Source organism: Heterodontus francisci, chromosome 16 (assembly GCF_036365525.1).
Source record: "Heterodontus francisci isolate sHetFra1 chromosome 16, sHetFra1.hap1, whole genome shotgun sequence".
In the NCBI taxonomy this organism is placed as follows: domain Eukaryota; kingdom Metazoa; phylum Chordata; class Chondrichthyes; order Heterodontiformes; family Heterodontidae; genus Heterodontus; species Heterodontus francisci.
This window is the reverse complement of record NC_090386.1, coordinates 27,815,187-27,839,456: the sequence shown is the minus strand read 5'-3', so window position 1 is coordinate 27,839,456 and position 24,270 is coordinate 27,815,187. Positions and strand designations below refer to the sequence as shown.

Here is a 24,270-nt window from a genome sequence, read left to right as displayed (position 1 = left end):
AACGGATTAGATCTAAGCTCTGCAGTCCTGCCACATCCATCCGTGAAGTCCCCAGCAACACAGATGCCAGACTTCAGCCAATTCGATTCACTCCACGAGATATCAAGAAACGACTGAAGGCACTGGATACTGCAAAGGCTATGTGCCCTGACAATATTCCGGCAATAGTACTGAAGACCTGTGCTCCAGAACTTGCCACGCCCCTAGCCAAGTTGTTCCAGTACAGCTACAACACTGGCATCTACCCTGCAATGTGGAAAATTGCCCAGGTATGTCCTGTACACAAAAAGCAGGACAAGTCCAACCCGGCCAATTACCGCCTCATCAGCCTACTCTCAATCATCAGTAAAGTGATGGAAGGTGTCATCAACAGTGCCATCAAGCGGCACTTGCTTAGCAATAACCTGCTCAGTGACGCTCAGTTTGGGTTCCGCCAGGGCCAGTCAGCTCCTGACCTCATTACAGCCTTGGTTCAAACATGGACAAAAGAGCTGAACTCAAGAAGTGAGGTGAGAGTGCCTGCCCTTGACATCAAGGCAGCATTTGACCGAGTGTGGCATCAAGGAGCCCTAGCAAAACTGAGGTCAATGGGAATCGGGGGAAAACCCTCCACTGGCTGGAGTCATACCTAGCGCAAAGGAAGATGGTTGTGGTTGTTGGAGGTCAATCATCTGAGCTCCAGGACATCACTGCAGGACTTCCTCAGGGTAGTGTACCAGGCTCAACCATCTTCAGCTGCTTCATCAATGACCTTCCCTCCATCATAAGGTCAGAAGTGGGGATGTTCGCTGATGATTGCACAATGTTCAGCACCATTCGTGACTCCTCAGATACTGAAGCAGTCTGTGTAGAAATGCAGCAAGACCTGGACAATATCCAGGCTTGGGCTGATAAGTGGCAAGTAACATTCGCGCCACACAAGTGTCAGGCAATAACCATCTCCAACAAGAGAGAATCTCATCATCTCCCCTTGACATTCAATGGCATTACCATCGCTGAATCCCCCACTATCAACATCCTAGGGGCTACCATTGACCAGAAACTGAACTGGAAGTAGCCATATCAATACCGTGGCTAGAAGAGGAGGTCAGAGGCTAGGAATCCTGAGTAACTTACCCTCTGACTCCCCAAAGCCTGTTCACCATCTACAAGGCCTAAGTGAGGAGTGTGATGGAATACTCTCCACTTGCCTGGATGGGTGCAGCTCCAACTACACTCAAGAAGCTCGAAACCATCCAGGACAAAGCAGCCCACTTGATTGGCACCCCATCTACAAACATTCACTCTCTTCACCACCGAGATACAGTGGCAGCAGTGTGTACCATGTACAAGATGCACTGCAGCAATGCACCAAATCCCCTTAGACAGCACCTTCCAAACCCGCGACCTCTACCAACTAGGAGGACAAGGGCAGCAAATGCATGGGAACACCATCACCTGCAAATTCCCCTCCACTCACACACCATCCTGACTTGGAACTATATCGCCATTCCTTCACTGTCACTGTGTCAAAATCCTGGAACTCCCTTCCTAACAGCACTGTGGGTGTACCTACCCCATATGGACTGCAGCGATTCAAGCAGGCAGCTCACCACCACCTTCTCAAGGGCAATTAGGGATAGGCAATAAATGCTGGCCTGGCCAGCGATGCCCACATCCCATGAATGAATTTTTTTTTAAATGCCGTTTAAGGAACGAAATCTGCCATCCTTACATGGTCCGGCCTGCATGTGACTCCAGACCCACAACAATGTGGTTGACTCTCAACTGCCCTCTGAAATGGCTTAGCAAGCCACTCTGTTCAAGGGCAATTAGGGATGGGCAATAAATGCTGGCCTAGCCAGCAATGGCCACATCCCACAAACGAATAAAAAATAAAAGGTATGGAAGGAATGCAGTCAAATACGTGAGCAGACTTGATGCCATCTACTAAATGATGAAGATTGACATTGTTTATGTGATTGGACGTGTCGTGTGAAAGCCAATGCATAATGAACGATGTTGTTGCACGTATGCAATAGTTGTGATGCATCATTTGCTATGCCATTAAATCTGCACTGTCTGTTGCAAGAGAAACAAAGCCACAACCAGAGCAAGCATGCTAATACGGGAGGCTGCTGACCATGGCTGAGCAGGAGGCTTTAGAGATTGCGAGAGATGGAGACAGTGCGAGCAGAAATGGCGAGACAGGAGCCGCAAGGCATAAGGATGAAGTGTCATCTCTGCTCTTGTTACCATAAGTGGAAACTGAAGGAAATTGTGTGAACTCATGTGAAGCACATGCTTAAAGTGCCTCTGTTTGTGTCTCCACTATAGGTGCCTGCACTCGAGTAGCAGAACACTGCATGGCCCAAGAATCCTCCTCTGGGGAGGAGGAAGAAGCCAATATCCCAGAAGTGCACAATCACCTGCCTCTTCTTCCACCTCCATCAGCGCAGATACATCCACACGGTCCTCGGGGGCGGGTTTAAGATTAGAATCTGGGTCACAAGCTGGTGTGCACGTCACAGAAACGCCCCAGCAGCTGAGGAAGCACGTGCCAGCCAGGTCCCCTGACAATCAGACGACTGCTGGGGACCAGGCCCCTGCTGAGCCCCCTGCTCATGATGATCCTTTGTTTGTTGCTACGAGAAGTCTGCTGGACATGCAGTAAAGCCATGTGGAAAATATGTCGGAGATTCCCAAGATCATGTGTGCCTTTGTGCGTGCCATGAAGGAGACAATGCAAGCCATGGCGTCTCCCATGTCCCGGACATTTGAGCGTATGGGCTTCCTCAGTCAAGAGTATGATGAGCTCAGTGGTGAGTCTGGTTGAGGACTCGAGCCACATGCAATCTGACCTGCACTCCATCACAGTTGCCCTGGCCTCCATGCAGCAGAGTCTAAGTGAGAAGGGGACGAGGAACCCGGACTTCCCTCCAGCTGCTCCTTCCCCTCAGGGAGATAGACTGGCACCATTGTGCACACAGATGGAGGAGGAGCACGTGCCTGCTTCCCTGGGCCCTTCCTCTCAGGACAGCCCCTGGGTAAGCAGCGTCTCGTTTCCCCCCCACCCCTCAATATTGACCCCCTTACCTCCAGCAGGTGAGCACATGGGGAATACTCAAGTACCATTGCTTCAGACCCCCAGTAGAAGGGAACCATCAAGGCCCCGTTCCTCCAGAGAATGCCCGCCAGTCATCCACAGCAATGGAGCAGTGCACTGAGCAGACTGCTTCCACCGTAGCTGCTTAACGTTGGGGCAGCACCCAGACGTAGTGGGAGAAAAAGGAAACTGAAACAGTTTTGATCACAAAGGTGGCACAGGTGCTGTACAAATTGTCACGATCGCAAAGATATATGAAAATCTTTTTCTTTCGTGCAAAATTTGATCCAGTCTTGGTGATGTTTTGCTTGGTTCTCGATGGATACAAATAAATTTTTTTGGAGGCCCATGCAGGAACGCAAAGCATCTCAAGAAATGTCCAGTGTCCATTGGATGGCTGGTTTCCTATTGATGAACAACTTTTTCCAATACTGTCATGCCTTACTTTTGTTTTCTATGGTCATAACTTAATGCTGCTTGCAGTGGTGTGTAGTCGCATTCATCATAGCCCATAGATGATTTCAAATGCCAAATCATATGAAAGTGCAGCAATGCTTGATTACTGTGAAAGGGAATTTCTGTGGGGAATTGTTATGTTTCTCCTCCCAACGTTCCTTCATGATGTGGCTTATTGTTGGCTGAAACGTGCATAAATGATGTCCCTTGCAAGTCTCTCCATGGCCCTCATATCGATGATGGTTTCATTGTCATTGTTGTCCTCCTCACCCTCTTCATAGTCATCCTCATCTGAGGCAGACTGGTGTTCCTCCATCCCTGCAGAATGTTGCCGCATCGAATTGCAAGGTTGTGCAAGACACAGCAGACAACGATTATTCATGACGCCCTCTGAAGGGTGTACTGAAGAACCCCCCCAGTCTGGTCAAGGCAACAAAATCGCATTTTCAGCATGTCATTCCACCCTCCCCTGCTCCTCAATGCATCTGACCAACTCCACCCGTTCCTCCCCGACGACCCTGCCTTCTTCCTTGATGCACCCGGTCAGCCCCAACCTTCCTTCCACGACTACCCTGCCCTGCTCCTCGATGCACCTGGTCAGCCCCATCCTTTCCTCCCTGACTACCCTCCGCTGCTCCTCTGTGCATCCGATCAACTCCACCCTTCCCTCCCCGACTATCCTCCCCTGTTCCTCCACGTATCTGGTTGCACCCCCCGTCTACCCTCCCCTGTTTCTCCAGGCAACTGATCAACCCCACCCTTCGCTCCCCTGCTCCTCCATGTACCTAATTGCCCCCACCCTTCCCTCCCCGACTTCCCTCCCCTGCTTCTCCATGTAGCCCCTGCCCATGCTGTCACCGCCATTCTGAAATGATACATCCTTGTTGGTGCTGAGGCTGGAGGCAAATATACATTCCTATGCTGGCCTGGAGGCAAACATCCATTCCAATGCTGGCGTTAGTTTAGCAGCTGAGTTAAAGAGAGAACAGCACAGTCCTGAGACTCAACTGCACAATCCAACTGTTGCACGTCACGTTGAAACATTCGTGAACCACAGGAATATCACTCGCCATTCACTTAATCTGGTCGGTAGGACTAAATCACAATTATGCGCCAGGTAATGAGTATTCACGTTATTTAAATGAATGCAAAGCTGCAATCCGCCACCCAACTGGGGGACCCCGGAACGCCACAAACCCGCTGCCGACTTAATTCCTCTAAAATATCCCACCATCGGGAATCTGAGAAAACACCTCCCACCTAATTATATTACATCACTCCCAAATCCACTGCGAAGGACAGCATAAAATTCACCACCCCACCCACCACACCCCCTCCGCCTGTGGAAACAGTCCCTTGCATTAGGCACAAAACAAAATTATGAGAGTGCCCGAATCAGAACAATTGATGACTCCCTGCGAGACAAACAGCAAGCACATCGAGAGAAGAGCAACCGTATGATGCCCAACAGCAGCTGTCAACCTAAAACCTGGCACAAGGAGCAGACTGCTGCTCAGCAGTTTTAAAGTGCTGGTGAGCAACATTATTAAAAGGTTGAGCAACACCAAGAGCAGACCCTCCATTGAACTGCAGATCAATATTTGGGCATTATTTTAATATTAACTTTTAACAGTTATCCAGTCCTCTCTCTTTAAATATGATGGTTCTAGGATTAGAACCTTGAGCAATGTTCTTCAGTTCTTTTGTTGGGAAGAAATGCAAGAGATCTTATAAAGTTAGGCACAGTGTCTCCTGACACAAATTATTAAAATGCTATGCCAAACAACCTTGTTCGCTTACCTGGTTATTGGGGTCAGTGAGGTATCTTACAACAATGGGCACCAGGTACTTGGAAAAAGCAGTTGGGAAAGATGGTCGGTTCTCCTGGAGGAACATGGCTAGGTGTGGTATTTGCTCCATCAATTCAGCACGTACAGTGGGCTCTATGGATGAAGAACTACAGTGAGATCAGGCAATAACTCTACAGATGCCAAATTACAACACTTCAGGTTTATAGTGAAGAGTTAAGCTCTGAGACCTCCACTCCTGTGCTGAACTGTATCCATTAAATCCATTAAACATGTAACCTTGGGGGTTGGTGAAAGCAGAATTTGCTCGTGTTCTGTCTCTATCACCCCTACACACAGAATATTACGGCCATGCCCTACTACACTGCAAATTTTCAAGTTACTGAAATCTCAAGCAGTATTGTGTCTTGAATTGATGCACTTTTTCTCCCCACCCTTGCAAGTCAACAATACGTAACTTGTGAAAGTGCAAGCCAGAAATACGCTTCCTCACTGTCCAAGAACTATTCAGTAAAGCCCATTACTCTCAGGTTTATGATCTTTTGTTTAGGGTCGATTGAAAAGTCTTAATGAGAATATGATGCACATAACAGATATATTCTTATTGTATTCTTTCCAACAGATTGACACTGGAAAAGTATGCACCAGGAGATATTAAAATCGCTAAGGAATTGCATGTCAGATGTTGACTGTTTTACACTACACCATCAATTGTAGATGCTGTGTTGCTCGGTTGAAAAATGGCTCACTTCCCAAACTTATCGCACAGAGGAGTCCCTTGCCACAAAAATTTTCATTGCACTGCTAGAGTGGGAGAATAGTGTATTACTGCACTAACTTTCTTTTATGCTTTACAACTCTTCCTTCCCCAAGTTTCCCTGTGCCATCCAGGCCAAGAGTACAGGCAATCGAAGTATAGGGAACAACAGGTCAGGGCAAGGGGAGGAAACTTAAAAATCTGGGCACACAAGTCATGAAAAGTTAACTCTCAGGTGAAGAAAAATAACAGAGACTGGCGGGGATGATAAAAAGAGCTTTGGGGAGGCTTCAGAGAGTCTGACAGCACAGGATAGCACATAAATGATTGATTGGTGAGTATTTCTCTTTGTCTCTATAATGAAGGAACTCTTTCAAATTAGGAGGTAGGAAATTAATAACCTCCACCTGTGACTATAACAGTGAATGAATTAATAAAAGTAGGAGCACAGAGCAGGTCTATAGACATTAATTAAAATTAATAGTTCAAACAAGTGACCAACTAGATTCTAAACGAGGGAATAGTTGTTTTTAGATCATGGCTGGGCAGCTGTGACCTGTTGCCTGCAATTCATGCCCCATGTGGGAACCTCAGGACACTCATGTGTTAGAAGTGTCTCCAGCTGCTTCAGCTCGAGTTCAGGATTTCCGAGCTTGAGGAGCAGCTGCAGGTACAGGCTAAGTACATTCCAACAAGGCCAAAAGGTAGGGGTACCAAAGCCAGGGATCCTTGGATGATGAGGGAGATAGATAACATGATGAAACAAAAACAAAAAAGAGGGTGAATGATGCACAACAGGTGAATTCTTCAAGTGAGAACCAAGCCATTTACAATAAGTTGAGAGGGCAAGTGAAGAGGAAAAAAAGACTGCCAAAGAGAAAATTATGAGAATAGAATGACAGTCAACACAAAATGGAACCCATTAATTGTCTACCAGCATGTTAAAGAGAGAGTTTGGCAGTGCTCAAGGGTATATACTTCAATTCAAGGAGTATAGCAAATAAAGCAGACGAGCTGAGGGCACGGATAGAAACATGGCAGTATATCATAGTTATTACAGAAACATGACTAAAAGGACATGAATAGCAGCTCAATGTTCCTGCTTACAGGGTTTTCAGAAGAGATAGAGGAGGGAATAAAAAAGGGGCGGGGTGGCAAATTTTGTCAAAGAAGCAATTACAGCTGTGAGCAGGGATAAGTTGGAAGGATCATCAATTGAGGCAACAGGAACAAAACAAAGGGGGCAAAAACACTACTGGGAGTGTACAGGGAGACCCCCGAACAGTCAGAGGGAAATAGAAGAACAGACATGGAAGTAAATCTCTGAGAAGTGCAAAAACAATAGGGCAGTAATAGCAGGGGATTTTAAGTACCCCAATAGTAACTGGGATAGTTTTAGTGTGAAAGGAATGGAGGCAACATAATTCTTAAGGTGCATTCAGGAAAACGTTTTCTGGCCAGTATGTAGCAAGTCCAACAAGACAGGACTCGGTTCTAAACTTGGTTTTAGGTATTGAAGCTGGGCAGGTGGAAGGAGTGGTAATGGGTGAGCATTTTGATACTAGTGATCATTGTTAAGATTGTTTTAACATAATTATGGAAGAAGGACAGAGATGGGACAGGAGTTAAAGCTCTAAATTGGGGCAAGGCCAATTTTACTAAGCTGAGAAGTGATTTAGCAAAAGTGCACTGGAAAAAGCTACTTAAAGGTAAATCAGCGTCAGAGAAGTGGGAGGCATTCAAAGGGAAGATTCAGGGGGGCTCAGGGTAAACATAGTCCCACAAAGAGAAAGCGTTGGACGGCCAAATGTAGAGCCCCAGGACGTCAGGGAGCTTGCAGGGTATGATAAGGCAGAAAAGGAAAGCTTATGTCAGACACTACTCAATACTACAGAAAACGGACAGGAGTATAGAAAGTGGAGGGGCGAAATCAAAAAGGAAATTCAGAAAGCAAAGAGTGGGCATGAAAGAATATTGGTAAGTAAAATCAAGGAGAACCCAAAGATGTTTTATCAATACATTAAGAACAAGAGGATAACTAAGGAAACAAAGAGTAGGGCCCCATAACAGACCTATGCGTGGAGACGGAAGACGTGGGTATGGTTCTTAATGCATACTTTGCGTCTGTCTTCACAAAAGAGGGGGACGATGCAGACATTGTAGTTAAGGAGGAGGAGTGTGAAGTAATGGATGTGATAAACATAGGCAGAGAGGAAGTATTGAGGAGATTAGCATCCTTGAAAGTTGATAAATCACCAGGGCCGAATTAAATGTACCCCAGGCTGGTTAAAGAAGCCAGGGAGGAAATAGCAGAAGGTCTGACTATTATTTTCCAATCCTCACTGGATACAGGTGTGACTGAGGTCTACTAACATTGTGCCTTTGTTTAAAAAGGGAGAAAGGGATAGACCGAATAATTACAGCCAGTCAGTCTAACCTCAGTAATGGGCAAATTATTAGAATCAATTCCGAGAGACAGGATAAACTGTCATTTAGAAAGGCACGGATAATCAAGGATGGTCAGCATGGGCTTGTTAAGGGAAAATGGTGTCTGACTAACTTGATTGAATTTTTTTGAAGTAGTAATAAGGAGGATTGTTACGATCCGCTGAAAAAAAAAGGTCTAGGGTACCTTTTCAGCCTTCACCTGATCTTACTTTAACAGGGTTTAATATTAAACACACCGTGTTTTTAGCTCCCCCTTGGTGAATCCTTGTTCACCACTTTCCAATTATAAGACAAAGAAACCAGCACAACCAGACTTTCTTAGGTTTAAAGAAGAAAAGTTGAAATTTATTAAACTTAAACTCTAATCCGGTTGGCGCCTACGGATACACGACGTGCCCACGCTAGCATGCATATGCGATACACACATGCAAATAGAGACTGAAAAGAGAAGAAAAAATAAAGTGGAAAAGTTTGAGGCAATATCTGAAGAGTTATTGTTACGGTTCTTCGAGCTCACTGTAGAGTCCTTGATTGTAGGTAGATCTTGCTTTTTATTGGGGCCCAGCATTCTTCTTAAACCTTGTTCGCTGTAGGAGACTTTTCTCTCTTGGGATTCATGTGTCTTCAGTGGATTCAGAGGCTTGTGAGAAAGAGATGGGAACAGACAGGAGAGATCCTCTCAGTTCAGGAGCAAACAGACTTTCTACCCAAACTCTTTGTGCAAATTCAAAAAACTCAAGTTGCACAGCAGGTTAGTCATTTGACTAGCTAGTTTGACCATGTCTGTTTGCATATTCGTCCATCTTAGCAGTCAACCTGGAATGCAAGCTCCCCCACCTTCAACGTTTGGTGATCAAAAGTCCATTGTGAATGTGTCAGGGAACAGTCCTTTGTCCTTTCCAAGCACTGTTTGTTAATATGCAAATGTAATTCCAGCCCAGATCTGGCAAATTTGTTAAAGCAAGTTCTTTCTTCACTTCAACAACAGTTTGAAATTTAATGTCCATGTGGCGAAATTAATGTGCCTCATGCTTGGCAGGTAGGGGCCTGCATGCCAAGGATTGATGACAGTCGTGCAGTTAATGTCGTCTACATGGATTTTAGCAAGGCTTTTGACATGGCAAACTGGGTAAAACCACAAAAGCCCATGGGATCCAAGGGCAAGTTGGATACAAAATTGGCTCAGTGGCAGGAAAGAAAGGGTAATTGTTGACAGATGTTTTAGTGACTGGAGGGATGTTTGCAGTGGGGTTCCACAGGGTTCAGTACTCAGTCCCCTGCTCTTTGTGGTATATATTAACAATTTGGACGTAAGTCTAGGGGGCATGATCAAGAAGCTTGCAGACAACACAAAAACTGGCCGCGTGGTTGATAGCGAGGAGGATAGCTATAGACTGCAGGAAGATATCAATGGACTAGTTAGGTGGGCAGAAAAGTGGCAAATGCAACTTAACCCAAAGAAGTGTGAGGTGGTGCATTTGGGAAGATCAAAGGAATACACGATAAATGAAAGGATACCGAGAGGCGTAGAGGAAGTGAGGGACCTTGGAGTATATGTTCACAGAACCTTGAAGATAGCAGGACAGGTTGATAAGGTGGTTAAGAAGGCATACGGAATCCTTTCCTTTATTAGTCGAGGCACAGAATATAAGTGTAGGAGGTTATGCTGGATCTATATAAAACATTAGTTAGGCCACAACTTGAGTACTGTGTCCAGTTCTAGTCATCTCATTACAGAAAGGATGCAATTACACTAGAGAGGATACAAAGAAATGTTGCTGAGACTAGAAAAATGCAGCTATGAGGAAAGAATGGATAGGCTGGGATTGTTCTCCTTTGAACAGAGAAGGCCGAGGGGAGATTTGATTGAAGTGTACAAAATTGTGAGGGGCCTGGATAGAGTGGATGTGAAGGGCCTATTTATTTTAGCAGAGAGGTCAGACTAGGGGCATGGATTTAAAGTGATTGGTAGAACAATTAGAGGGGAGATGAGGAAAAATGTTTTTCCACGTAGTAGGTAGTGGGGGTTTAGAACTCACTGCCTGAAAGGGTGGTAGAGGCAAAACCTCATCTCATTTAAAAGGTGCCTGGATTTGCACCTGATGTACAGTAACCTGCAGGGCTACAGACCAAATGCTGGAAAGTGGGATTAGGCTGGGAGGCTCTTTTTTTTCACCCAGCGCAGACACAATGAGCCAAGTGGCCTTCTTCTGTGCAATAAACTTTCAATGATTCTATGTAAATAGTAAGCAGGTAGTGTAATGAATGCTGGACTTTGTAGTACGATTATGTTTTTAAAACTGCGATCTTTAATGCAGGATAAAAAGGATTCGGAGGAGACATGTGACCTCACATCTAGTCTGCCCAGAAACAAGCCGGGTCTTGGTTACCATGCAAACAAGGAACCCAAATCAAAGACCCTTTTGAATGCAAAATACAAGGTTGTAATGAGAACAGAAAGTGCTCGAAATACTCAGCAGGTCTGGCAGCATCTGTAGAGAGAGAAACAGAGTTAACGTTTCAGGTCAGTGACCTTTCATCAGAACACCTGAAGCACAATGGGTTTTGCTCTTCCAGACTCAGCGAGTGGTAATGACCTGGAACTCACTGCCTACGAGGGTGGTGGAGGCAGAGACAATCAATGATTCAAAAGGAAACTGGATGGACACTGGAGGGAAATAAACTTGCAAGGCTGCAGGGATAGAGCGGGGAATAGGACTGACTGGATTGCTCTACGGAGAGCTGGCATAAAATTGATGAGCCAAATTGCCTCCGTCTGTGCCATAAATTACTCTATAGGCTGCTGGGCTTCATTACAAGAGACAGAACTACTGCAGTTGTACAGAGTGCTCCCTCTAAATAGTTACTACTTTTGGGTATCCTCTCCAGGGAAAGGATGTACTCCAGTGACAATTCACAAGGACTATCCCTGTGATGAGGAGACTGAGCTACCATGAAAAACTTGAACAAACTTTGGCTATGTTCCCTGGAGACGAGGTGGTTAAGGTGTGATCTGACTGACACTGCAGATGGAAGCTCCAACACATCACTTCCAGATTTAACCAACACACACCTTAGATTAAAAATATAAATACATCGATCGCAAGAGGAAGATGCTTTTGGCCATATCCTGCAATAAATTTCTAGGGCCTTCTGGTGTTGACCTATTGTGGTCAACTAGCAGAGACAAACAACAGAGAGAAGATATTCAGACAGGTACTGGTGCACTACAGGCACCAGTAAGAGCTGATGGGCCACATTTGACTGAGAGGATAAATATTTCCATGACCTTCGCATAGAAAATTCAGATTAATCCTTCTATTACTATCTGCTTTTTGCAACCGGCATAGATAACTGGGTCATTACACTTTCCAGACAGCAAGCCCATTAGAGAAAGTGCATGGAGATTGTGAAACAGGAAAATCATTTTGATGGCATCACTACCCAATGAATTTGGCCTAACCATCAGCCTCAAGAAAACGAACATCATGGGGCAGGATGTCAGAAATGCTCCATCCATCAATATTGGCGACCACGCTCTGGAAGTGGTTCAAGAGTTCACCTACCTAGGCTCAACTATCACCAGTAACCTGTCTCTAGATGCAGAAATCAACAAGCGCATGGGTAAGGCTTCCACTGCTATGTTCAGACTGGCCAAGAGAGTGTGGGAAAATGGCGCACTGACACGGAACACAAAAGTCCGAGTGTATCAGGCCTGTGTCCTCAGCACCTTGCTCTACGGCAGCGAGGCCTGGACAACGTATGCCAGCCAAGAGCGACGTCTCAATTCATTCCATCTTCGCTGCCTTCGGAGAATACTTGGCATCAGGTGGCAGGACTATATCTCCAACACAGAAGTCCTTGAAGCGGCCAACATCCCCAGCTTATACACACTACTGAGTCAGCGGCGCTTGAGATGGCTTGGCCATGTGAGCCGCATGGAAGATGGCAGGATCCCCAAAGACACATTGTACAGCGAGCTCGCCACTGGTATCAGACCCACCGGCCGTCCATGTCTCCGTTATAAAGACGTCTGCAAACGCGACATGAAATCGTGTGACATTGATCACAAGTCGTGGGAGTCAGTTGCCAGCATTCGCCAGAGCTGGCGGGCAGCCATAAAGACAGGGCTAAATTGTGGCGAGTCGAAGAGACTTAGTAGTTGGCAGGAAAAAAGACAGAGGCGCAAGGGGAGAGCCAACTGTGCAACAGCCCCAACAAACAAATTTCTCTGCAGCACCTGTGGAAGAGCCTGTTACTCCAGAATTGGCCTTTATAGCCACTCCAGGCGCTGCTTCACAAACCACTGACCACCTCCAGGCGCGTATCCATTGTCTCTCGAGATAAGGAGGCCCAAAAGAACTACCCAAGTGTTCTTTGGACTGTCACACGCATAGATGAGTACAATTCTATTTGTTGGGCAACACTGGCAAATCAGCATCTATTGCCTATCCCTGGTTGCCATAGGAACAGGAGGAGGGCATTTAGCACCTCCAGCCTCTTCCACCATTCAATGAGATCATGGCTGATCTGTAACCCAACTCCACATACGTGCCTATGCCCCATATCCCTTAGATTTTTGTTAACCAAAGATATGATCAATCTCAGATTTGAAATTAAGAATTGATTTATCAATTGTCATTTGCAGAAGAGAGTTCCACCACTCTTTGCATGTAGAAGTGTTTCCCAACTTCACACTCAAAGGTCTGGCTCCAATTTTCAGACTATGTCCCCCCAGTCCGAGACTCCCCAAACAGTGCAAAAATCTCTCTTTACCCCAATTAGTTCCTCTTAAATTCTTGAAAACTTCAATCAAATCATCCCTTAACTTCCTAAATTCTAGGGAATACAACCCTAGTTTGTGTAATCTCTCCTCATAATATAACCCTTGGAGTCCAAGTTTCATTGTGGTAAATCAATGCTGCGTTCCCTCCAAGGTCAAGATATGCTTCCGAAGGTGTGGTGCCCAGAACTGTTATTTATTTTTATTTTTTATTTATTTAGAGATACAGCACTGAAACAGGCCCTTCGGCCCACCGAGTCTGTGCCGACCAACAACCACCCATTTATACTAACCCTACAGTAATCCTATAGTCCCTACCACCTCCCTACATTAGGGGCAATTTACAACGGCCAATTTACCTATCACCTGCAAGTCTTTGGATGTGGGAGGAAGCCGGAGCACCTGGCGAAAACCCACACAGACACAAGGAGAACTTGCAAACTCCACACAGGCAGTACCCAGAATCGAACCCGGGTCCCTGGAGCTGAGGCTGCGGTGTTAACCACTGCGCCGCCCTCAAAGTACTTCATAGTACTCAAAGTGTAGTCTAACCAGGGCAGTGTATAGTTGTAGCATAACTTCCTCCTCCTTGTATTCTAGTCCTCTAGATATAAAACACCAGCATTTCATTAGCCTTTTTGATTAAAATGTCATGAACAGATACAGAAAATAATTATCTATTTACATGCTCCCCACCCCACCCCAAGTCTCTTTGGACTTCCACTGCTTCTAGCTTCTCACCATTTAGAAAGTACCCTGTACTATCATTTTTGGGTCCAAAGTGAAAAACTAAATTAATTTTCCTATCTGTCATGGTGGAATTTGAACTCAAAATCTCTAGTTTATTACTACAGGCCTCTGGATTACTAGTGAAGTAACAAAACCACTATACTAATGTGACTGGTCAAAATAAAGATAACTCAGCCCAGCCAGAGGCGATATCATGTGTGTCCACTTCATTAATGTACTACTGAGGACTAGACCTCCTTCCCCTGAAATGCAGCAGGGATCATGCGAGATCTGAAAATGGCCTGAGGGTATTAAGGATAAACCATATATTGTGGGACTGCAGTCACATAGGTCAGGTAGGGGTGTCCTTTCCCAAAAACATTAGTGAACTCGTTAGGCTTTCATGCCTATCATGGTCATTTTAATGACATTCAAATGGTACCAACTCTATTAAAAACTGAGCATACTCAAATTTTCACTTGTCTTTATCTAGGTTTATGAAAAAGAATCACTTCTGAAATGTCATTACATTTTTTTTGGTGATAGCGTCACATGCATTTTTCAGGACTGATTTTCAGCAGCAAGTTCAACAGAGAAACGAAGTGAGTTCGGAGTTTAAACAGCGACTGCTCTATTAGACTCTCCTATAATGAAATAGTGAAATGACAGTTGCGACCAGAGGGGGCATCAACGTGTCTGAAACATCCAAAATACATTTATCTACAAAAGTGAGGAGTTGCAATGTCTGGCATGTGAGTCGACATCTGGTATCCAAATAGCTTATCAGATATGGAGAGCAAACAAACAGTGTCCAGAAATATTCTTGTAGGAGGATGACTACTTTACTAAAAAGAAATCCTGTTTCCATTACACGGTCTCAAAAGCTTGTTTTAATATACTTGCCAGAACTTGTGGAATTGCAATGATGCCCATAACAGTATAAATAATTGGGAGCTGTCATGCATCTTCAACTGTGCCTCTATTTTTTGGCCCAATGCTTTCTTTCCTGTCCTCAAGGAATGTTTCACATCCAAAAACAAATATTTACTCTGAAAATTCCCATCTCCACCAACCATGTCCCTCACCCACACCACCACTCCACCCGACCACACAGTTTTGACTCAAAGGAAAACCTGAAAAACACCCCCAAAATAAGTTCTTAGACCAGCAGTAAAAATGGACTCTAAATGATGCTTACACAGGAAGAATGGTTGCCTGTGAGAAGTACCACAAGACTACCTGCAACTGTGGAAAGATAGCCCAATATGAATCAGTGCCACAAGGCACAAAAACAAAGGGAGAGATAATGGCAGGTTTAGAGGAAGAGAGAAAAAAAGAGAAAGGGAAGAAAAAGCAAAGAAACAAACACCTACTTTCACAAGACACTCATCACTCAAGACTAGCAGATCACCAACATACCTGTATCTTCAGAGAGTCTAACTATCGTCTCCATGACAGCCAAGAAATCTTTCTCATCATCGCTGAAAGCTCGCAAAACGTCCAGTAGCCCTCGAGCAACAATCTGCCTGTTCCAAGATGAAAATGCGTCAAAAGTGCTTGTTACTTAGGAAGTAATCATTTGCACAGCACAGTGAATTTCATGTTACGGCAGACAGGCTTTTGGGTCTTTTCTAATCTTCCTACTCCAGATTATTTTGGCTCTTGTATCTTAGATCAATCCCATGGGGGAGTCTCAACTCCTCAAACCTGCCAACAGCCGAAGTATCTATCCTTGTCTGGAGAAATTTTGGTAATGAACAACAAACACTGTCTGTTTGTTGCTTTAGTCGCTTAAGTTTTCTTCTCCCCACCATTTCCATCCAGTCTTCAAAAGTAACAGACCTCTAAATTTAAAATCAAGTAACTTTTTTTTAAAAAAAGAGATAAGCACATAAGGAACTCCCAATTTGATTATATATTTACTGCCAAACGTCTTATCTAATTTCTCAAGTAGACAAAATAACAAAGAATGTTGCTAGTTTAAAATATACATACGTTTCTCCATCCTTTAAGGAATGTAGCAAACTGACCAGCACTGGCTGTTTCCCAGATATCTAACCTCCCCTCCTGTCATTTTCTAATAGCACTTATTTAAACACATTTTAGAAAAGTGGGGATTTTAAATGTTTCTTCTTTTCCTTTTTAAAAAAAAAAGGGTGATCACAGTGGCGCAGTGGTTAGCACCGCAGCCTCACAGCTCCAGCGACCCAGGTTCAATTCTGGGTACTGCCTGTGTGGAGTCTGTGTGGGTTTCCTCCGGGTGCTCCGGTTTCCTCCCACATGCCAAAGACTTGCTGGTTGATAGGTAAATTGGCCATTATAAATTGCCCCTAGTATAGGTAGGTGGTAGGGGAATATAGGGACAGGTGGGGATGTGGTAGGAATATGGAATTAGTGTAGGATTAGTATAAATGGGTGGTTGATGGTCGGCACAGACTTGGTGGGCCGAAGGGCCTGTTTCAGTGCTGTATCTCTAAACTAAACTAAACTAAACTAAACCATGTACAAACTGAGCCAAGCGCACAGTATTACTTAAGCAAGAGATATATTTCTCTCTCCAGCATGAAAATGCTTACACTATCAAAATAAGCTCAGTTCAGAGGTTTGAACATTAGCCATTTTTTCTTTTAAAACTATTTATGTACTGGGACGAGATTTAAAACAGACAGCCACTAAATCAAAACTTGACGAAAAAACCTCCATTCATCCCACCACAGGCATCAAAAATATGACAAGCTAATAAGGAGCCTTGTTATCAATCATTCCATTTCCATTGTGTAACAGTTAATATTTGATGTTGCCATTGTAATTGCTTTGAGTCATAGAGTCAGAGTCATTTACAGCACAGAGGCCATTTGACCCATCAATTCCATGCGGACTCTTCATGGAGGTATGCAATCAGTCCCACTCCCCAGTTCAATTCCCGTAGCCCTGCAAGTCTATTTCTCTCAGGTGACCATCCAACTTCCTCTTGAAATCACTGATTGTCTCCGCTTCCATCACACTTGTGGGCAGCGAGTTCCAGGTCATTAACACACTATGTAAAAAAAAAAGTGCTTCCTCATATTCCCCTCGAATCTTTTGTCCAAATTTTGCAATCTGTATCCTCCAGTCCTTGTACCATTTGTTAATGGGAACAGGTTTTCCTTGTCTAACTTATCTAAACTTGTCACAATCTTGTATACTTCTATCAAATCTGCCATAATCTGTTCTTAAAAAAAAAAGAGAACAAACCCAGCTTTTCCAACCTAACCTTGTAACTAAAATCCCCCATCCCAGGAATCATTCTAGTAAGTCTCCTATGTACCCTCTCCAGGGCCCTCACATCCTTCCTAAAGTTGATGACCAGAACTGGATGCAATACTCCAGTTGGGGTCTAACCAGAGCTTTATAAAGGTTCAGCATAACATCCCTGCTTTTGTACTCAATGCCTCCGTTTATGAAGCCCAAGTTCCCATATGCTAACCACTCTTTCAATATGTCCTGCCACCTTCAAAGATCTATGCACATGCATTCCCAGGTCCCTCTGTTCCTGCACACTCTTTAGAATGGTGCCATTAAGCATCTATTGCCTCTCCCTATTCCTTCTGCCAAAATGCATCACCTCACACTTGTCAGTATTAAATTCTATCTGCCACCATTCTGCCAGCTTTTCTATGTCCTGTTGCAGGCAGTTCATATGCTCACTGTTTGCCACACCTCCAAGTTTGGCGTTGTTAGCCAATTTTGAGATTATACTCTATTTATTTATTCAGTCCCAGCACTGACCCTTGGGGAACACCACTGTTTGAACATTCTCCAGTCTGAAAAGCAACCATTTACAACGACTCGCTGTTTTCTGTCCTTAAGCCAACTTTTTTATCCAATTGAACACTGACCCTCCTATTCCACAATCCTCAATTTTGTTAACCAGCCTTTTATGTGGTACTGGTTGGAGCCAGTTCTGGGGGAGGTGGGGCCTGTACAAGTCAGATAGGTTGCACCTCAACAGGGCTGGGGCCAATATCATCACGGGGAGATTTGCTGGTGCTGTTTGGGGCGGGTTTAAATTAGCTTGGCAGTGCGTTTCGAACCAGAGTGTAGATTCAGAAGGGAGAGAGGCAAAGCTAGAAGGTAGAAAGTTTGTAAGTGAATGGGGAAGACTGAGGAAACAAAAGCTAGAAAATAACAAAAGGAGTTTGGCAGTGCTTAATAGAAACACTTCAATGCAAGGGGTCTAGTAAATAAGACAGATGAAGTGGGGGCACAGACAGACTCTTGGAAATATATCATAGCTATTACTAAAACATAGCTTAAAGGGCAGGAATGGCAACTCACCACTCCTGGTTACAGGGTTTTTAGTTGGTATAAACAAGGGGGAGCTGCAATATTGGTTAAAGAAGCAATTACAGCTTAAGGAGGGATGGTATGTGTGAAGGATCATCAAATGAAACCATATAGGTTGAACTGAAAAAAATCAAAAAAGGAGCAATCACACTTTTGGGAGTGTGCCATAGAATCCCAAACATTCAGAAGGAGATAGAAGAGCAAATATGTAGGCTGAGAAGTACAAAAATAATAGGGCGGTAATAGTAGCGGATTTCAACAACCCCAATATTAATGGGGGTAGAATCAGCTTAATAGGTATAGAAGATGCAGAATTCTTAAAATGCATTCAGGAGAATTTTTTTTTAACCAGTATGTAGCAACCCTAACAAATGAAGGGGCAGTTCTGGATTTGGTCTTAGGGAATGAAGCTGGGCAGGTGGAAGATGTATCAGTAGGAGAGCATTTTGGTGGTAGTAATCATAATTCAGTTAAATTTAGCATAGGTATGGAAAGGGACAAAAATAACCAGGAGAAAAAGTTCTTTATTAAGGAAAGGCCAATTTTACTAAGCTGAGATGTGATTTGACAAAAATGGACTGGAAACAGCTACCTGAAGGTGTCAGAGGAGTGGGATACATTCAAGTAGGAGATAGAGAGGGTTCAGAACAAATGTTTCCACAAAGGAAAAGGATGGGTTTCACAAATCTCAAGCACCTTGGATGTCAAAAAAAATATTGGGTAGGATAAGGCTAAAAAGGGAAGTTTATGTTAAATACTAAGCTAAATACTGCAGAAAGCCTGGAGGGCTATAGAAAGTGCAGGAGTGATATTAAATAGGAAATTAGGAAAGCAAAGAGTGGACATCAAAAAAACATCAGGAAGCAAAATCAAGGACAACCCAAAGATGTTTATAAATACATATGTAAAGTGCAAGAAGATAACTAGGGAAAGAGATTAGCTTGATAATGTTCGCCAAATCTGGTCTTGCAGTCCCAATTTAGCATTTATTAAAAAAGGACAATGCTTTCAAAACTTCCAGCCCACTAAGTTTGAACAGGACAAACCAGCGAGTTAAGAAACAGAAGTGCAAATAGGATCGAGTTGGCTGGGCTTTATGGCCTAGGTTACCTCGGGTAGACAGTGCCTGCCCTACGGACAAAAACCAGGTGATGCTGCAGCATACAAGGGAAACAGACAATCAATGACTTCAAAGGGAAATTGGATGGCCACTGGAAGGAAATAGCCTTGCAGGGCTACGGGGATCGAGCAGTAGACTGGGACTACTGAATAGTTCTGTGGAGAGCCAGCATGGACTCAATGGGCCGAATGGCCTCCTCCTGTAAATCCATTGGAGCATTGCATTTATGTGAAAAGTAGATAGTAGGCAATATCAATTTAAGTACTAAATACTGGAAAGGAATTCAAAATGTTAAAACTTGGAAGTATAGGTCTGCTTTGGTTATTTGTACAAGAACAGTCTGAACTACTTTTCAATTTTTACCCTATGTCTAACCTGACAATTTAGGGCAATGTTTAACCCAAATGACGGAATTGCCTCCAGTCAAACATCAAGTTGTCCTATTCCCTCTATCTTGGCAGTAAGTGCAACGAAATCTGGTCATCGGAAAGGTCATGTGGAAAGACAAAGCACGGCTGCTCCAGACTGTCTTTTGGTGAAACAGTGACAGGGAGTTGAGATGCCCTGACCTGAGGGATTCCCCCTGCTTCTTTGTCCCAACTCTGTTCAGTAAAGACAGTTGCCTGAGCAGAATTTATGTTCAAAAAAGTGCAAAACCCCAGAAAATGATGTAAACACATGACAAGTCAGTCAGCATCTGAGGAGAGAAGAGACAAGTCAGTTCTTTAGAACTTTAAAAGAAGCATTTTAATAGCATCAGGGAAAAACAGGAGGAGGAAAGAGAAAAATCAAATGGATACTCCAGCACAGACAGGACATATCAGTGGAAGAACTGGGAACCTGCCTTTAAGAAAAAAAAATGCAACAAATACTGGAAATCTGAAATAAAAACAAAAAATATTGGAAATGCTCAGCAGGTCAGGCAGGATCTGTGGAGAGAGGAACAGAGTTAATGTTTCAGGTTCTGATGGATGCTTCCAGCAGTAGAGACTGACATATGATGAAATTACCTTCAGAGACAATGGAGAGAATGTTAAAGGAATTAAAGAAATAAAAGAACAAACAGCTCAGGCGAGGCAATGAAAAAACATAAACGTAAGAACTAGGAGCAGGAGTAGGCAATTCAGCCCCTCGAGCCTGCCCTGCCATTCAAATACGACCATGGCTGATCTAATCTTGGCCTCAACTCCACTTTCCTGCCCGTTCTCCATAACCCTTCAACCCATGACTAATTAAAAATCTGTCTATCTCCTCCTTAAATTTACTCAATGTTGCAGCATCCATCACACTCTGGGGTAGTGAATTCCACAGACTCACGACCCTTTGAGAGAAGTAATTTCTCCTCATCTGTGTTTTAAATCTGTTACCCCTTATCCTAAAACTATCACCTCTAGTTCTAGATTGCTCCACAAGAGGAAACATCCTCTCTACGTCTACTTTGTCAATTCCCTTAATCATCTTATACACCTCAATTAGATCTCCTCTCATTCTTCTAAACTCTGGAGAATAAAGGCCTAAACTGCTCAATCTCTCTCAGAAGCCAAACCCGTCATCCTTGGAATAAAGCCTGCAGCTCTGGTTAGAAATTACTACAGAAACCGCTGGCAAAACACAACCCCAAAGAGAAAAATCAGATCAAAGACTCCCATCCCCCAAACAATTTAGGAGTCAGCGCAAGAGACTGTGCGAGTCTGACTTGCCTTTATATAATGCCTTTCAAAAACTCAAGATATCTGAAAGTACTTTACAGCTAATTAAGTACTTTTGAAGTGCAGTCAATATAGGAAACACAGGAGCCAATTTGTGCACAGAAAGCTCCCACAAACAGCAATATGACAACCTGTTCTAGTAATGATGGTGAAGGGATAAATATTGGGTGGCCGTCAGGAAGAATTCCCCTGCCCTTCTTCAAAATAGTGCTATGAGATCTTTTACATCCACTTGAGAGCAGACAGGGTATCAGCTTATCAAAATCAAAAGACGATACCCTCAACAACAGTTCAGCACTACCTTAGCAGTGCACTGGAGTGTCAGCCTAGGTTTTGTGCTCAAGTCTCTGGAGTGGGACTTGAGCCCACAACCATCTGACTCAGAGGCGAGTGTGCCTTTTCATTAAAAAAGTTAGATGCATCAATGTGGATTTTGCTTCCCTTTTAAGATCAAGGTGGTCACATAAATACTTCAGTGGAGGTGTGAAGGGTTAAATCACTATAATACTTATTGTAATTTGCATCAGTTATCAATAGTGATACAACTTTTCTTCAATTAGTTTTAGAGGACCTCTTATCTCATGTCCGTAAACTAATTCAAAAGGACTAAATCCAGTAGATTCATTAGGTGAATCCCTAGTAGTAAACAAAGGAAATTCTAGCCCTTTATCCCAACCATGGGGATATTCATGACAGTATGCCCTAATCATCGTTTTGAGGGTCTGATGGTACCTTTCTAAAGCTCCTTGTGCCTGTGGGTGGTAAGCTGAAGGCTTTAACTGTGTTATACACAAATTACCCATAACTTCCTGAAAAATTTTAGACATAAAATTGGAACCTTGATCCGACTGAATCTCAATCAGTAATCCATGTCTACTGAAGAACTGGGTTAACATCTCTACCACTACCTTAGCAGAAATTGTTCTCAAAGGAATGGCCAGATCCATGACAGTGAGTATATACTGGTGTCCCACTTTTGTTTTCAGTAAAGTTCCTACAGAGTCTACCAGCACCCGACTAAATGGTTCCCCAAAAACTGTTATGGGAATTAGAGTCGCTGGTTTTCTGACAGGTTGCGGTTTCCCACAATCTGGCACATATTACAAAACTGCACCACGTCCTTGGAAAGCCATGGCCAGTAAAAATGTTGACTTAAAGTGATTTGGTCTTCCGGAACCCCATCTGTCCCACTATAGAAATTTCATGCACTATCCTTCATACTTCCCGGCTACACTTTGGCAGTACCACTATCTGATGAACTATCATCCATTCTTCATCTGCAGGTCTCCACTTCCTCATCAGAATCCCATTTTTAATATAGTAGCCTTCTGGAACTCATTTTGCCTCAGCTTCGATTAGGGCTGCTTGTGCCACTTTATTTAATTCTGGATCGGCTTGCTGAGCCTTGATCAAAGAAGACTTATTTCGGATTATTCAAAGCCCCAAAGAAATGGGGTAGGCGGTGGAGTAGTGGTATTATCACTGGACTAGTAACCCAGAGAGCCAGGGTATTTGTCTGGGGACATGGGTTCGAATCCCACCACAGCAGAAGGTAGAATTTGAATTTAATTAATGATTCTGGAATTAAAAGCTAGTCTAATGATGGCCATGAAACCATTGTCGATTGTTGTAAAAACCCATCTGGTTCACTAATGTCCTTTAGGGAAGGAAATCTGCTGTCCTTACCTGGTCTGGCCTACATGTGACTCCAGACCCACAGTAATGTGGTTAACTCTTACATGCCCTCTGAAATAGCCTAGCAAGCCACTCAGTTGTACCTAACCGCTACGGAGTCAATAAAAAGGAATGAAACCGGACAGACCACCCGGCATCGACCTAGGCACCGGAAACGACAACGGCAAACCCAGCCCTGTCGACCCTGCAAAGTCCTCCTTGCTAACATCTGGGGGCTTGTGCCAAAGTTGGGAGAGCTGTCCCACAGACTAGTCAAGCTACAGCCTGACATGGTCATACTCACGGAATCATACCTTACAGACAATGTCCCTGACACTGCCATCACCATCCCCGGGTATGTCCTGTCCCACCGGCAGGACAGACCCAGCAGAGGTGGCGGGACAGTGGTATACAGTAGGGAGGGAGTTGCCCTGGGAGTCCTCAACATCGACTCCAGACCCCATGAAGTCTCATGGCATCAGGTCAAACATGGGCAAGGTAACCTCCTACTGATTACCACCTACCGCCCTCCCTCAGCTGATGACTCAGTACTCCTCCACGTTGAACACCACTTGGAGGAAGCACTGAGGGTGGCAAGGGCACAAAATGTACTCTGGGTGGGGGACTTCAATGTCCATCACCAAGAGTGGCTCAGTAGCACCACTACTGACTGAGCTGGCCAAGTCCTAAAGGACATGGCTGCTAGACTGGGTCTGCGGCAGTGGTGAGGGAACCAAGAGGGAAAAACATACTTGACCTCGTCATCACCAATCTGCCTGCCGCAGATGCTTCTGTCCATGACAGTATTGGTAGAAGTGACCGCTGCACAGTCCTTGTGGAGACGAAGTCCCGCCTTCACACTGAGGATACCGTCCATCGTGTTGTATCACCGTGCTAAATGGGATAGATTTCAAACAGATCTAGCAATGCAAAACTGGGCATCCATGAGGCGCTGTGGGCCATCAGCAGCAACAGAATTGTACTCAACCACAATCTGTAACCTCATGGCCTGGCATATCCCCCACTCTACCATTACCATCAAGCCAGGAGACCAAACCTGGTTCAATGAAGAGTGCAGGAGGGCATGCCAGGAACAACACCAGGCATACCTCAAAATGAGACGTCAACCTGGTGAAGCTACAACCCAGGACTACTTGCATGCCAAACTGCGTAAGCAGCATGCGATGGACAGAGCAAAGCGATCCCATAAACAACGGATCAGATCTAAGCTCTGCAGTCCTGCCACATCCAGCCATGAATGGTGGCAGACAATTAAACAACTAACCGAAGGAGGTGGCTCCACAAATATCCCCATCCTCAATGATGGGGGAGCCCAGCACATCAGTGCGAAAGACAAGGCTGAAGCATTTGCAAC

The 24,270-nt window shown here is 44.3% G+C and overlaps 1 protein-coding gene across 3 annotated transcripts in view; it reads right to left on the bottom strand.

Annotated features, from left to right (window-relative positions):
* The window catches only part of ppp4r1l (protein phosphatase 4, regulatory subunit 1-like), a 111,471-nt gene that overhangs the window by 70,253 nt on the left and 16,948 nt on the right, over nucleotides 1-24,270 (bottom strand). Inside the window, exons 4-5 of one of the 3 annotated variants that reach the window (XM_068048055.1) lie at nucleotides 15,486-15,592; nucleotides 5,342-5,484 (exon numbers count right to left, since the gene is read on the bottom strand). In XM_068048055.1, the coding sequence (XP_067904156.1) occupies nucleotides 5,342-5,484; nucleotides 15,486-15,592 (250 nt within the window). The remainder of the gene's footprint in view (nucleotides 1-5,341; nucleotides 5,485-15,485; nucleotides 15,593-24,270) is intronic. The other 2 variants (XM_068048056.1, XM_068048057.1) reach the window with 2 other exon arrangements.